At 35.2% G+C, this 16,879-nt stretch overlaps 1 protein-coding gene across 1 annotated transcript in view; it reads right to left on the reverse strand.

Moving 5' to 3' along the window:
* The window catches only part of FTO (FTO alpha-ketoglutarate dependent dioxygenase), a 214,038-nt gene extending 197,390 nt beyond the window's left edge, over positions 1 to 16,648 (reverse strand). The window contains exons 1-4 of the mRNA XM_009986642.2: positions 16,643 to 16,648; positions 16,011 to 16,085; positions 3,956 to 4,033; positions 1,536 to 2,196 (exon numbers count right to left, since the gene is read on the reverse strand). Coding sequence (XP_009984944.2) covers positions 1,536 to 2,196; positions 3,956 to 4,033; positions 16,011 to 16,085; positions 16,643 to 16,648 — 820 coding nt within the window. The remainder of the gene's footprint in view (positions 1 to 1,535; positions 2,197 to 3,955; positions 4,034 to 16,010; positions 16,086 to 16,642) is intronic.
* Between the last annotated feature and the right edge of the window lie 231 nt (positions 16,649 to 16,879).

The following is a 16,879-nucleotide window of genomic DNA, read 5'->3' on the forward strand; positions in this document are numbered from 1 at the left end:
TCATAAATAATTTTCTTCCCAAAAAACCATCTTTTACACTATCTCCAGCTACACTGAGGTTTTAATATCATCATCTCCTGCCAAGATACTCCCCTCTCCCACTATACACTGTAGTGTATAAAGGCTCTCACAAAATCATTATAGAAAACATAAAAAAAAAGAATAGAGGTGGCCACAAATATAATTGAATTTCAGTTTGATCAAAAACTTTTGGAATCATTGCAAAAATACAAAAATTTAAAGTAGTAATTTTTAAAATTTTATGTAAATGGCAGAACGATCAATTAATTCACTGGAAATCTCTTTATTAAGTTTTCATGTCTATTTTTAAATACTTCAGGAAAAATTTATAAACTTCTAAATATATTTATGAAAAAATCTTGTATGTGGCAAAACCATTAATTACTTATAGATATCAAAATAATTTTTGGTCTAAATGTATCAAATATTTCTTTCTACCCTTGACAATCAAATCTTGCATAGAATTTGCAGTGGCTTTAAAACAGGATAATTTTTACCTAACTTCCTGAACTCAAAGAAACAAAATCAAGAGATGAGTTGTGAATAAACATAGTAGCTTTCTTCCGCCAAATCCTACCAAAGTCAATGTGAATTGTTCCCATTTTTTGAAGCAAACATCAAAGGATTTTTGGAAGGACCAAAAATCGGCTGTGAATTATGAAACACAGCAGAGCATTTGCAAATTCAAATCAAGCATCTAAATTCTAATCTTATGTTTGAAAAACTATAAGTCATTAAAAAGAATCCAAGGCTTTGTTCAAAAATTGTTAGGAAAAAATAAACAAAATTCTAAACTAAATCTTTTAACTAAAATTAAATGCTTAATGACTGTTCAACTATACTTTCGTCCCCTCAATACTGCTTTTAAATGGTTTTTAAGTAACGAAAAGCCTGCAAAGCCTGTCAGACAACAGGTCTTTTAATAGAAAACTTCAATTTTCCCAACTACAGAAACGTTGGCAAGTTCTCCACAAAACATGCATTACAACTACAGCATGCCTAGACAAAACGTATATACTTCGAAGTAAATACAGTAGTCCTTTTATACAAAGGCCACCTAAAATGATCTTTCCAGTGAAAGAAGAGGAGTAAAATCAGCATAAAGCAGAAGTTAGTCTGCATAGAATAAATGACACAATAAAGGCGGTGATCCCAACTACAGTGAAACATTTTACAGGATAGAGAAGACGCACATGCGTTACCCTGAAATAGTTGTTTGACAGATTTTGATTTCTTGGCTCTTAGTCAGGAAGTTAATCATACCAATTTTTAAACCTACTTAGAGAACAACTGATAAGCCAGCTGCAGTAAACACAGGTATATTTTGTACAGGTTTCAGTAGAAATAAAGATAGGGCTTAAATACAAAAAGTACCACAATGTCTTCAGAAGCACACGACAAATCTAGACTAGCACGCAGGTGTGTTTATGTACATACACACAAGGAAACATAAAAGAGCTTTAGGGATTTAAGACATTTATATTGCTAGTCAACTCATACCTCCCATCACTCACCTTCACAGCTATAACTGTACACAGCAACCGTTGACCTTTCAACCAGATTCTCGTCATGGTGCCAGCTCACTGCCATGTTCCCCATTCCAAAATAAGGTTCTTGTTTCAAGTAGAGCATTTGTAGTGGATCCATATAATTTAATAAAGTCAAGTTATAAGATGTTCTGTTCTTCAGGCTTATGTAGTCATCCTCTGGTACACAACTACTGCTTTGATCTTTTGGAACAGACCCTTTCTCCATAAGAGAAGTAGCAAAATTTGGCTCCCTATCTATTACAGTAGTATCTTTAATTTCTTCGGTCTCAGACAAATTTTGTCCTTGTAATGCCTTGACTGCTTCTACATGCAAGTAGTCATTAAGTCTGATTAATGCTTTACAAGCATCATGTATTTCAGGACTGCAATATTTTATATCATAACCTTCAATAGGCCAAGGAACTGTAAATAATCTTGTGTTCAAGTACTTGTAAGTGCATCCTGGGTTTCCAATTAATATACGAGACACTGGGGTAACAAAATCTTTTCCTTTGATCCTTACAAGATCTTGAAAGAAACATTCGTGTTTTCGCAAGGTCAGAAAGCCTTCTTGTACCAGTTGATGGAGCTCTTCAGGTACTGTATCAGATTTTCTGAAAATCAGCTTGGAATATTTGGTCTTCCACTAAAGGAGAAAAAAATAATAAAAACCCAAAATAATGATACTTTTAATTATATAAACAATAGAATATCAGGCAGTAACAAAGTGACTCCTCTTCTTACAATGGCTTCAAAGACTATTCTGTCTCATTCTGATGTACAGAATTCTAGAGGGCTACATGATAAACTGAAATAGTTTTATATAACAGCAATTTTTAGGGCAAAAATAACAAAATGAAAATGTAAATTTTAAAAAAGGATAACATTCTGCTGCACTGCACTTCTGTCTTCAAAACAGTCCTTGACATACTGGTCCTTTCTATTTTCACATTCCGCAATGCACACCAGTTAGCTATCCTATTTTATATAACAGTTCCCATTTAGATAAAAGAGAATTTCCAAATTTCTTTTCCTTCTCATGTCCCCACCTGTAATATCCTTTTTCCTCATATCCTCTTCTGACCACACCAGCTCTTGTATCAGCTGGAGTTGAGAATCCAGCCACGTGGGGAGGCACCAACTCCCAGCAAGGTCTAACACTGCTAATAAGCAAAATACTGCTTCCCACTCTAGGAAGGCTTGGATAATTTTATTTTGTTAATCTGGTTTTCTAAAAAAGTATCACATAATCACACCTTTTACTGGTTGCCTGTCAATCTGCTTCAACTGCTGCTGAGATTGCTTGACAAACTGGATAAAGGCTAGAGAATAAGTTCTTAAATAGACTAAGTCGCTATGTATTTCATGAAAATGAATAGATAAATAAAAGAAACAGATCCAAACTAGTGCCCTTAGTAAGGTAAAGGCTGTAACGTGAGCCTAGCAGATGTCAATTAGTATGTGTGAAGCTCTGAACAACTCACTACATCTATCTCCTTTTGTCCAGAAGTTAGTCATTAGTCTGGGGAAAAGGTAGATACTGATAGTGTTGTAGGGGAAAAAAAAAGAAAAAAAAAAAGGTAAACTGAAATCTGGTCTATCAAAACTTTTACTAACATAACAGCTTATGTTCAAAGGGCTTTTAAAAACCAAATAAAAGCCACCACCACAAAAGCATCGCACTGACCTACGATCCATCTGTGGGCTCCTTCTGGTACAACTCAAAACCGCTCTACTAGTGCTGGCTACTTCCAAGTCAGATTTGAACCTGCCTTTCAGGAAATTAATTTTAAAATCCCAAAAAGGTGTCTTTGAAAAACACCAACCAGGCAGTAAGTCAGTACGCACATTTTCTACTGCATGAAAACAGTTAAACTTTTGCATCATAACACATTGTTATCCTACAACACTGAAGAGGTGGCTTTACAGAATCATTTGTTTCTACTAAAAAGGGGAATACAAAAGAAAGACAATTTTAAAAATAATGACTACACACAATAAATCTTAGTTTATGTATATATGACCCATAAAGAACAGTTCTTTTCACAACTCAAAAAAAAGCAAAAACTAAAAACCCTTGAAAGAATAGTGACATGTATTTTATTTTAACAAAGCATAATAAACAGTGATTCATTGTTACTGTATAACCTGGTACTCATGTACTAATACTCAGGGCAAAATCCTAAAAATAAAAATAAATTAAGTTCACAAAGTTTTCATTCTTGAATATCCCAATTTTAGAGGCCCTATTTTGCACCACCTGAATGTACATTATTCTATCAGCCATCAAGATACATATTTTCGTATCAGATTTCACAGTGTCTCTTTGAAGAAAGATTTATTTGTTATCCAGTGCAAGCAGACATTTTAGTTTAAAACAAATACAGTTAAAAGGAATGCATTACCAATCGATGGAAATCAGCATCGGCTGGTGTCACATATGGAAGTCTCTTCTCTCCAAGTTCTTCAAGAAGTTTTTTTTTCTGTTTTGGAGGGGTAAAATTGAAACAGAAAATTAGACTTAGAATCAAGATAAAAACAGCCAAGTATAAAACTAGTTGTATTAAAAAGAGACAAACATGTACAATTATTTCTCTTACTACCTTCAATTCTGGAAATTAAATAACGCAAAATGGATTAAAAAAATAATTAAAAAAAAATTCAGTGGAGCTTTTCCACTTACTAAACTCAGGTTAGGTAGTTTCAGAAGATGTATTTTTCCTCCTGAATTCTTTTTTAGATAATTAGTCTTTATTATACTGATGAAAATCCATCTTGGTCTAATGTTCTTCGGAACTATGCCTAGTCTGTACCTTGACATTAATTTCATGTTTATTTTTCATTTTATTTTCTACTTCAATTTGTGGATACAATGGGTACAAAGCTCATATTAAAACAATGAGCCTCAATGTTGGGCATACTCTAAACTATTTCCTGAAATGAATGAATGAAGGAAAAAAAATCAACATCATCTACTGCACACCAAAGCCCCTAACAACCTGGCAATATTTAAAATGCCATCCTGAAGACCTGCCATCCCAGCAGACAGCCACAAATCAGATTTGGTGTCGGAAGCATGCTAAGAACCAGCTGACCGTTAAGAGCAGGTTTTCCTCTGTATCCCTTGTTCTCTTAACACGCTTTTTACTTCTGTTTTAGACTGAGAGTGTCTCCACCAAGGTTTACTCAATATAACCACTAAGAAATCACTAAGAGAAAAACTTGATTTTCCGCAAACTGCATTTTCCAGGTTTTTTATTAATGAAAATAAAATTTTTATATGCATTATACAACTAAATGTGCAGCTAAAGATTTGCAAAGTGCAAGAGCAGTTTAAAACATGCCATTAGATTTTTGGAATCAAACAATACCAATCCATGACAGGTCCATCCATATTTATCTACCCACAGTCTAACTCAACACTAACTCAACATGATGTAAGTGCAAAAATTGTTACAGTGGAAGTATTGGCCTAGAATATTAATACACTGTTTCCTTTATTTCTTCTTTCTTTTAGCTTGCAGGGATAGTTTCTCTACAAAATTTGATCATTAACAAATATTTACTAACAAAAATGCCACTCAAAGATTCACAATCTACATTCAATGCTGCCATTCAATCTACATTCTGCCATAATGCTTGAATATTTCAGATAACAGGATTCTCATTCTTATTGCAATGTTTTCAACTACATAACCACAACTACAAGAAATAACTGAAGTTGCAGCTTGCTCAATACTTTTATGTTGTAAAAGCAAGACTAGATGGAAATGGAATACAATTTTCAAAAGAATGTGGGTTTAATACAAAGGAAAACAAAATAAGTTGAAAAAAGGGTTCATTAACACTTTTATAAAACCAAGCTACATGGGAACAACTACATATTTCATCACCTAAACATCACTGTAAAATGATTATCCCGTAGACAAGAGAATTCATTGTTAAAAAGAAAAAAATATATTTTTTTTCTTCTAAATTACCCCTTTCATAATCTTTTTGGGTTGCATATACAGGTCAAAACAGATCTTCCCTGGCAATACTATTTAGAAAAGGAAGAAGAAAACATTACATATAATAAGAACTCCTGGCTTATGGCAAACACATAAACATGGAAAGGTGAAATATGACGAGTATTACTGTGTATTTTATTCTGTGACAGTGAATTCCATTTATTCAAATTCAAGCATCAAGGAAGATGACAGAGGCTTAAAATCATGAGGAAGTGTAGAAGATCATAAGGTTTATAGCTAACTGGTCAGCCAAACTACAATAAGAGCAGGTAGTTCTCACTTACTCATCTCCACACTCACAATCTGCTTATCACCAATTCTCAACTAGACTGAGAAGCACAGCACTGAAAACGCTGGCAAAGTAATTTCTCTAGATCCCCAGTTTTCTTTGCAGACAGCTTGTTGGTATGTTGACATGAAATCCCTGATAAAACCCAGCATAATATAACTTCAGATTAAGTTGGCAAAAATGACATGCTAATTTGCTGCATATTCTAAAACAAAAACACTTCTCTATTACAAAATGCCTGCTACAATTCTATTATATGAAAACACCAAAAACATTAGATTGGCTTTGTTATCTGTAAAATAAACCATATTAGACTGCAGGAAAAAAAAAAAAAAAAGTATTTCAACATAGACTCACATCTGTGGGAAAAAAAAAAAAAGAAGTGGGAAGAAGAGAGATTCTGACAATTTCCCTGTCAAGTAGCAGCCTCTTGGCAAAAAGCACACAACATTAAAATGCACTCTTGTGTATAGGTAGTACTAGTTCACATTTGATTGTCAGATCTGGCTAAGTGCCGCTCTTCAGCTTGATGTACAGACTAATACACACAGCTGGGTGGGTGGTATAACACGCTGCTCATCTCTTATGCAAGAAGCTGTCACACGGATGTCAAAAACATCAAGCTACTCACAAATACCTCCAAAAAGTAAAAAAAGAAAAAAAAAAAAAAAGAAGATCTGGCTATACCAGCTGGCTGATGTGTAAGTCTAAGCACTGTTACATGAGCATTGCTTATAAGGCTGATCCAACACGTAAACCTTTAAAAAACAAACAAACAAAAAAAATTGCCTTTACTTGGAGGTATCAGGCATCTTAAAAAGCATTTTTCTAAATCTGTTTTTAACATTTTAAAAATTATTATCAGTAACAGTTTATTCAGGTACCAGTATTATGTTTCTTACGCTTTAAAAAACAATGTGATTTTTAAATATACATCAGTGATGCCAATACACGAAAGAATCTTATGTGCACCATCCCTGTGTCATCGTGCACTGTGCATTGCTTATTGTTAAGTGTTATATTTGGGCCTTCAGAAAGCAGAAAATCTCTGCAAAGACCTTATTTTGTAGCTGCTGTGAGTGTTAATGGATTTATTACATCTGATCTAGTATATATTCCTGCAGGCATTAACAATTTCTGCTCATTTATCAGTAATAAACAGGTTAATTAATGAAATGGTTGTAAAATTCAGCAAGTGTAATAGTAATAATTTGAATCTCTCAATATAATATTTTTCTCCCCTCCTAAGTTTCTTCATGGCAATAGAAGCAATGTGTTGTATGGTACGGAGCAGAAGTAACAGAAACACAGGTAATACACATCAAAGTCATAGGCCAAAATGCAGTTACGTTACACACACAGAGTTTGTTATTTGCAAATTAAGTGGTATCAGGGAAAGATGGGACTTAATGACATTTTCTGGCCAAGAAGCATGACAGTGTAAAAATTTTTGCAGCTGCCATATTTTCCTGTAGGGTGTCAATATCATTCTCTAAAGGTTTAATTTCTCTCTTAATTGTAAGACAAAAGTTCAATATCTAGGCTATAAAGGCTTGTGAAAGCCTCGGTGTTTCAAACACAGAATTCCCACTTAGTTTCATCATTAAACAAGTCAGAAGATAATTGTCATTTTCCAATTTACAAAACTTGGCTTGTCTTGGCAGAAACAATGTATTATAATATGATTTAAATAAACTTAGGTTTTGAAATACTATTTAATTAGTTCTGACAACAAATTTAAGGCTGCAATGTCACAACAATTTCTAACATCTAAAAACACTGAAAACATTAAAAAGCAAAAGTTTTTTTTTTCTCCCCCCACTATTTCACATAAAACACAGTGAAAAATTTATTAGAGAAATTGCATTTGTTCACACAAGAAGACTTAAGTCAATGCAAATAATATTCACATCTAAAAAGATAACCCTGTTAGCTTCCCTGCAAATTCCTGAATTCAGGGAAAACGTCACCTTCACTACACCAAGTAATCTCTCGGGACCTAGAGCAGTTTCCCATACAGACATAAAGAGTCAGTCACACAAGTTCAAGACATGGAGAGGTACAACAGTGGCTATGAAACACGTAAGGATGTTAGTTTTTAGTTCTAGAACAAGAACTCTCTCTGAGAAGCAGTTAAAATATATACTTTATTCAAACTAGTAGACTGCCAAAACCCATGACTGTTACTCACTATTCTGGAAAAGCAAACCTCATTACTCCTTAAAAAAGATTTTTTTCCAGAAAAGATGGTATTTTGAAACTTCTAACAGGCAAGTTCGTGATCTCTGAGGGGATGCAGGCAATATTTTTTTAGCCACTGATTACTTACTTTCACCTTACAATCAACGTTCTACAGAATGAAGGAAAAGATAAATCGTGCTATAGAAAAGACACGTGAAAGACGACAATTCAAACAAAAACTGAATATCTCGCTCTTGCATTTAACTTCCAATTTTATACAAATATTTTGTATACACATCACACTAGGAAACAACCATTTTTAATGCTCTTCAGATGGCCAACAACTGGCTGGACTCTTCGATCTACCTTTCAGCTGGTGCTTGCTTGATGCAGAGAAAACAGCACAACCAGCAAAACAATTCTTCATACTCATATACATTCTTCCCCGCAAAATAATTGAATTTTCTGATTCACCTCCTGACTCATGTTACAGTGATCTACAGTCCCATTTAAGTTGCCTTAATTTCATTGGGTCAATGATTTATTTATTAATTATTAAAGGAAGGCCTGGTAGCTTTGAAACATTTTCTCCGCTCGCAGCCTACAAAAGCCCTTCTGCCTTAACATCTTTGGTTAGAACTTCTTAAAACTTTGGTCAAAATTTTTGTACTAAAAAGTTTTGCTAACTGCCTGCTGCAGTTTTCATACTTTTGATAACACTGACTCAGAATCAGAACTAGTAAAACACAGATACTTAAAGTTTTTTTGTTTTCAATGCAATCCAATGTGTTTGCAGAAATTTCAGGGGCAGGTCCTAAAAAAAGGGCCTCTACTCAAAGCACAGGAAATTATCATCTCTATCGACAATAGTTTATCCCAATAGCCTTTGGTTTTCCAAAAGGTTTTCAGGTTTAGCAAGGCACTGGGAGAACACATAGTCATGAAAAAGATCTGAATCGCAAGTTCAGATTAAAACCTTTGGTCTTCCAAAAATGCCTCCTTTCTATTAGCTTTTTCCCCACATAAGTACCTACATTAGGGCCTGTGTTTCTCTTTCATCCTTTTTTTTTTTTTAATCAATTATAATAAAACATGTATTTCTTTCAAGTCATGCATGAAAAAAAGGGCTAGTACTCTGAAGTGAGAGCTCAATGGTTTTATGAAGGATGAAGACTAAATACTTCATATAGTAAAAATTTTGTGATGCAACACTAAGACCCCATCTAGAAAAAAGCCACCACTTTACAGTAACTTCCACAGCTTTACATTCTTTCACGCTTTTAAAAAGTAAAAAATTTTAAAACAACCCCACACTAAATTTGGGATAGTTTCTTAAGGCAGGAACATGATTTTGAAGTTGACGTTTGTTTAAACTACAAGGCTTTCCAAGTGTTAGCTATTAAAACTTCATAGCAACCAAAACCATTCAAGTGACTCACTAAAACTAGTTATGTCAGAAATGAACCTAGAGTAATAAAAAAATACATTCTAAATGCACTATTACAGCTTTTATTTCTCCATTATCACATATATTGGATTTCGGAAATTTTTTTCTTCAACTTATTTCTGTAAACTCCACTCATTAAAAGATCTTAAGGGGTTGGCCAATTTTACAGCACCATTTACGCACATGAAAAAGTTGTATTTCCAGGTTACTCTTCATTACACTCAAGTCTTCCCAAAAGCCTTGCCTGTGCTACACTCTTTTTATAATGTAGGCTGTCAAAACCAGACATACTACCACACCGTACCACACTTTGCATACTACAGCCCCCTCCCCCCAATACTATATGCCAAAAACATTTTCATATTAAGGACAAAACCTTGTGTTATTATTTTTCTATATAAATTCATATCAAAATTATCTATGACTCTCTAACAATATTTAATAGCCCATAAACCCACTTCCTAACTATACCTCAATGAAGTATGTTGGTTATTTAATATATCCATTGTGCCTCTTGCTCTCCCACTGATCAAACCAGTCCAGTTACAGAAGTAGCAGGATGCTACTTCAAGTGATCTGGTCATGAAAAAAATTACATAAGGAAGAATCTTCTATAACGAAAAGACCTCAGGTTCATCACCAGTATTTGCTACTGAGTAGCTGTCTACAAGACTGTTTGATATTCTCTCCTGCACAGGTACTGTTTGGCTTTGCTTTCTAATTTCAGCCTCTCTTACTCATAAATCAACGGGCCCAGATTTTGGTTCACACACATGCAGACCAGTCATGCATATGCACAACATACTTAACTGATGTAACCGAACTAAGAGTTAATTTATGCGTTGAAGCAGCTTAGCAATGTGTGAAAAATGTCTTTGCTACCAGCATCCCCTCTCTCCCCACCTTGACGTGTTAAAGGCCCCTTAATTGTTGTTTTAACCTACAGGAACATTGTTCCCTTAGCCAGTGGCTGTTAATGGAACTGAACTGGCAATTTTCTTACCCAGCTGAGTGTAGATTTGTCACACATGGATTAGCACTTTAAGTAATCATAATAAAAATCTGAAGTGATAAATTGTTCAAACACAGCTGCTTTTTGCTGACAAAATGCCCCTAAGCCTCCTCAGTACACCTGTCAATAAACTTCTACCATCACTGCAAGCATCTTGACACCATCATCCATTTCTTGTTCCCTCTGTCATTTGTGCATCCTCTTCCGGCAGGAACCAGTTGGTAAATTGACCAGCTGGATTAGGTAAAAAGCAAGAACACTCAAAATTAGCTTGAAAATAATGATGAAGTTTCAATCAGATCAGTTCTTTAGTTTTCTTCTTACGCATATAGACACAAGAGCATACATCTACCTAAGAAAACGTTTAAAACAGTGGATACTTTTAGATCAACATGTTTGTGAATCGCAAGGAACAGATATGGACACCGGGCCATTTCTGCATGCCACTGTTTGCATAGTTTCACTGAAAAACAGCCAACAGTTGCTGAGAAACTAGATTTCTTAATCAAGGAGTTCTTAACCAGCTCACCTCCAAAGAATCAGCAGACAGAACCCTTAGTGACTGTTGTCAATAATTGATTCTGCATGATGTAGCAAAACCACCACTACATACCCAGTCCCAAGAAACCAAGCGGCTCTGACCAGTTGTGAAACACTAACCACCAATCCTTTAACAGAGAGAAGATTCAAAAAGATTAAAACCAGATAAAATAAAACCACAGATTATAACAAGGGTTAATGTTGAAACAAGGACACATTTGGCATTGCTGTCTGTAGACCTCTCATATTCTCATGGCATTAACAAGTTATTGATGCTGCCTCACCTCTACTGAAGTCTAACACCAGAATGCAGGGCACTAGAGCTGTAGAGCTTTAGGAGCTGCACACTGTGCTTAGGAATGGGAAATAGTATTGACATGGTGCTGTTTATCCTTGAACAGCCCAAGGAAACAGAAAGAACTGTTAAGAATCACCACAACGTTTTGGGAACCACTGCATATCTGCAATGTGGAATTGTATGACCTTCACTGGAGTATAACATCCAGTTAGGGTAGCAAAGCCAGAGCAAACACGCTGACCAACCAGAGAATGAATCAAGGACCTCCAGAATGAAAACCAAGGGCTGACACAGCTTGAGATGCATATTCAGAACCCTTGTGACAGGCTTGTAACTTCTGTAGACGTAGACAAACATAGGACTTTCGAACACACACGTGAACAGGTCACACTAATACAGTTTTCCAGAACCACCAGCAAGATCACAGATGCAATTAATTTTCTTGCAGCTTTTCATAATTTCCAGAAAATACTGAGCCTTGCAGGATTTCTGATCTATATATCTTTTGATAGGTAATGGTAGAAGTATTCAATGAGTAACAAAGATACTTAAAAGGGGGTGGGGGATTTTAAGTGTTAAACATCACCCAGAAGAAACAGCAGTCAAAAGTAAAGTCAAAATAAAATGGATACTTGGAGAAAAAAAAAAAATCCTTATTACTGAAGTTTAGCATCAAGTGTGATTTCCAAAGTGCCCTTGGATAACACTGCTGAAGATAGTGCTAATGTAGAAAGAGCAGGTGCTAAGTGCAAATGCTTGTGCCATGCAATCGGCTACAAGGAAGATCAATAAGGAGCTAGAGCATTAAATTTCACATACTGTAACTGTCATGCCCATTACATAGTATTTGAACATCTTCGTAGGCCATTACAAAATTGTTGACTCTTGATATTTTTTACAGAAGTAAATTATTTTCCAGGTATTTTATTAGCACAACAAGCACTGTGGAAGTATAAAAGCAGATAAATTTAATGTATGTATCAATATTTGTACAAGAGTATTCAGTGGCAAAAAGTGCAATTTCTAACATTTTTATACATTCGCCAGAGCATCCTGTGCCATACATGTACAGCCATTGTTTTGTATTTATAACAGAGAATAATTTTGCATAAACTACATCATTGGTCAAATGAAAACAAAACTCACTTAGAAAATCTATGAACTGTAGTTGTTGCCTGAACTTCATGATAAGACACTATCAGAAATATTGTTGAATTTTGGCATACAAGTTCAAGAAAGACACTGGCGTTTGGTGAAAGAAGAGGGTTTTTTCCTGTAACAAAAGTTATTTAAAGAAAAAACTTCACAGCGAAAAATGCAAACGTAGCGAGCAATTCAAATTTAGTTAGTTTTGTTTAGTATGAAGGCTTTGTTTTGTTCACAGCCTCTAGAATAAGCCACATAGGAAACAGAAAGCTAACATTAACATTTAAGTTGGCGGACAACGATTAGCAAAAATCAGGGTCTGAAAGAAGGTTAGGCAAGTTCAGACCAGAAACAGGCAGCACAATTTAAAAGAAAGGCTAATTAACCATTGGAGCAGATCACCACTCTGCGAGACGAATTCTTCCACATGGGAATTCTTTTTTATATCGAGTTTGATGTTTTTTTAAATGATACATTTCAGTTCAGTGGTTCCTGAACTGTTTAGACCAGCAGAATGCAATGAATCATCCATATTTCCTTAAGAAGTCCTGCACATACAGCCTAACCAAATAAACCGGAGGCAGCAGAGGCACACTGACTGAAAGTTTGATGCATCTTATTCCTCAGTTTGGTTTTGATTCATCACTTTGCCAGTCACCAGTGGTCAGTGAGTCAGGAGACCCTGGTCTCCTTCTGTAAGAATATATTCTACTGAAGTCCTAAAAGTGGCGTTAGAAATTCTCTTCTGCCTCAACTCATACAAACTTAGACAAGAGTTTGTCTGGATCTGCATTTCATAGTACTTGGACAATTTACAGTACTATCATAAGGTTAGAGAACTACAGCTGAAGAAAGGACTAATTCGTTTTCTTTCACTCACATTTTATTCTTAAACTGACTTTGCATAATTTAAAAAATAGAAGAGAGCTCTCATCTGCTATGAACAAAGTAGATTTAAGTCATTTGCTTTGTGCCAAACCAAGGCAAATTTCATAATGCAAATCAACATTTTGCTTAAGAATATATTCGTTGAGCAAACTTAAGAACTGTTACTTTTTCAAATAATGCTGTTTTAACAAAGCAATCCTAACTCTTGTAAAGGCTAATGCTCAATTTCTAGTTTTCGTTTGTATTACTTGGATATACAGACCTTATTTCTTGTAAGCTTTTTCCCTCACCTTGCAATGATCAGGTGTAATTTTGCAGAGCAGTACTACTCAACTAAAATGCACAAAACTAAAATGCACAAAACTATTTCTTAAGTCTTCTGTGTACATTTGTTCAGGGAAACTTTTGTCTGTTCTTTCTCCCCATACACTTATATTCCTAACTGGTCTAAAAGTCTACATAGTTCTACTGCGATCACTGCCTGTACTTTGTGAATATCAAGTAGCACAGTAGTGACAAGTCTTTTTAAACATAATTTCTTCCCTTCATGCTGTTCTCAAATACACAATGGATTTCTGAAGGTGAAAAAGAGAGAGGCTGGCAGAGAGAGGACCATTCCAGATTTCACTACAACTCTCCTTTCTCTTATTTACTCCCTTCTGCTAAAAAAAAAACTCCTAGACTTCTACTACTGCATATTCCTACTGCCAAATTTAATAAACAATTCCAGCAAAGAGTACTAACTCATTCAAGAATGGTTTGGGTTCGTTCTCTAAACAGAAGAGAGGCGGTTGTACTGAACCGTAACAGATACTAAAGCTGTACCAGGCTGACAGAAAAGTACAGACATGTTTAATCAATTGCGTGGTAAAATTCAAAACTGAATCCATGAACTGACCCAATAAAGAAAAGGCACCAAATAGTCTCTGACTGTATTTTTAAGTAAATATTTGTATGTGTTATATAGGAACATAATCAAAAAGCCCACAGGTGAATTAGTACAAGGGAAGAAATAGGAATGGTGAGGAGAGGTAAAAATTCTTTATAAGAGATATGTGCACACATACAAAAATATCCTAATATCGAAGTACAACTTGACAAAGAGAAGAATTGTTCCGAACTATCATAAAAATTTAAGGCAAGCAGACAAGTCTCTGTCCAAATGAAAATTTTGCGGACACCATAAAATTCTAAACTCTCTTGCTTCCTTAGAGCCGAAGACAAGAATAAATAAATTTCTTTTCCTTCAGAATGCCTACAAGGACTGGAGTCAGCCATTTTATAATTTGATACAGTGGTTTTACGTGTTGGGGTACTCTCAACCTGAATTCAAAAATCTAGGCCACCCTTTTTGACACATAGTATGCATGTCGGTGTTAAACCATCTGAGTGACAGCAGCTCAGATGCATTAATAAGGGAGGTTGAGGGCAAGGAACTGACATTAAGAGAAAGCTGCCAGAGCCACCTTTGTTCTTATTTGCTGGCTTAACATGCTGTATTACTTCCCCTTCTACAACAGAATTGCTTCAGCAGTAACTAGAATTCAACAGCTAGGTGAAAAAAGAATGAACAGTATAGGATAAAAAAACAATTATTGCAAGGGAGAATTTTAAAATGAAATAATATCAGACAACTGCAAGAGCTTACGACCAACATCTAACATTATGTATGCTGCAATCCTCATCTAAACTAGAAGTGACAAAGGTTTGATGGTCTCTATGCAGAGCTGACTTTCCATATGACAAATGCCTCAAATCACTGTTATTTGAATTAATTCACTATATAGGAATTTAATCAGATTTTTACTTAGAAGTTTATCTACAAAAGACTACCTTCACCTAATAATTTTGGAAGCCCTTAACTCTAACTGTCCTTGCCACTGCATTTGGGAGGAAACATGACAGGGATCCCTACCACAGCATTTATTCAAGGACTTTTTCTTTCCATCAGAATAATTTTCAACATACTCACTCATTTCCAGCTAATAAAATGCAAAAAAAAGCAAGAATTGTTTAACTCGGGCTTCCATCCTCTATTTTCATACTAAGCAGAGTAACTGTTTGCACATCATGACAGCAGAAAGATCACCTTTAACACGTATAGGAGAATTGTTCCTCTAGAACAAAGTACAGCCATCTGTACCAAACCTCATAAGCATTATAACACGCTTTCAAAACATGCCGCTGTTAAAAGACAGTGTACTCTGATTTCTATAGCTCCTCATTCAATTTTTATTCTTTAAGTTGACAAGTTAACTGTTCTGTACTTAAAGTTTTCAATAGCCTGTTACAAAAAGACTCAAATTTGTTTGCATTACACACCACAGGGATTAAAAAGGAGTTAATATATATCTATTCAAAACTATTGTGCAGAAAATAGCTGTGTTGTACAGGGCTTAGGCTGTGACCCACTTAACTTTATTCATAGAATGCACAATCCAACACGTACAAAAACACTGAGGGAAATGTGAGGTGTTAGTAAGTAGCACTGTTAGTGAGAAATTCTGCTAATTATTACACCAAATAAGCATAGTCAACAGGTCAGAGCTGTGAGAGGGCATGTTTGAGGGCATTAAATGGCGGCCTTGGATGGAGATGAATATATTACACTATGCCCTTTAACAATAAAACAATTTCCCTGACACTTACAAATCCAGGCAGCTCCGGGAGGGCAGATGAAGAGCTCAAGACTGGACGTGGCGTGCAGCGATGTTTCAGTGCCACCTACTGACGTGCACTTTAACTCTACTGTCTCTTAAGATTTATAGTACACGAGAAGTTCAAAAGCTAATTCAGCTCAGGAGTGGACTCTGCACAGCGCCGAAGAGAAGCCTCACTCTGTGCCAAGAAAAGACAAAGAGAGGTCATGAAGAGACAAACTCCTTCCCTTTCTTTAGAACTAAAACATACGCTGCCTTAAAGAGCTGATAAAGCGTTACATACGCTTTTATTACAACCTGCTCTTACAGTCAAAAAAAAAAAAAAGGAAAAAGCCTTGCAGGAAAGGACAAAACCCAGTATATTTTAAAGCCTATACTATGCACAAGAAGATTTAGATAGCTTGGATATTTCATGAAGTTGATTCTAAGAAAATATTTCATCGACTTAATCTTTTTCAAAATTATTTTTTCCCCTGTTTGCATGGACGTTATTTATTATTTTTATCTGGAGCACTTTCACAGCTTAAGTATTTTAGAGACTGTAAACTTTGCGCATTCATTCCTTGTTTGCACTTTGTATACTTCTGCCACCGTATTTATTATCACTACTACAAAGATTACAGCCATTTCACATCTCTGTTATCAGTGCTTCTGCTGATTAGTACTGCAGTTGAATGTTTAGGTTGATGCAAACTACCTAAACTTTGCAGTGCAATCTAGTCCACAAAAAGCTAAGAAGAGACTGAAACAGATTTTATGCTGAATATAAAATAATGTGGGTATTGAATACCAGCACAATTGTCTACCAATGCAAAAAAAAAATTATAAATTTACATGCTTAGATTGAGTTAAAAGCAT

This window comes from Tauraco erythrolophus, chromosome 15 (assembly GCF_009769465.1).
Source record: "Tauraco erythrolophus isolate bTauEry1 chromosome 15, bTauEry1.pri, whole genome shotgun sequence".
In the NCBI taxonomy this organism is placed as follows: domain Eukaryota; kingdom Metazoa; phylum Chordata; class Aves; order Musophagiformes; family Musophagidae; genus Tauraco; species Tauraco erythrolophus.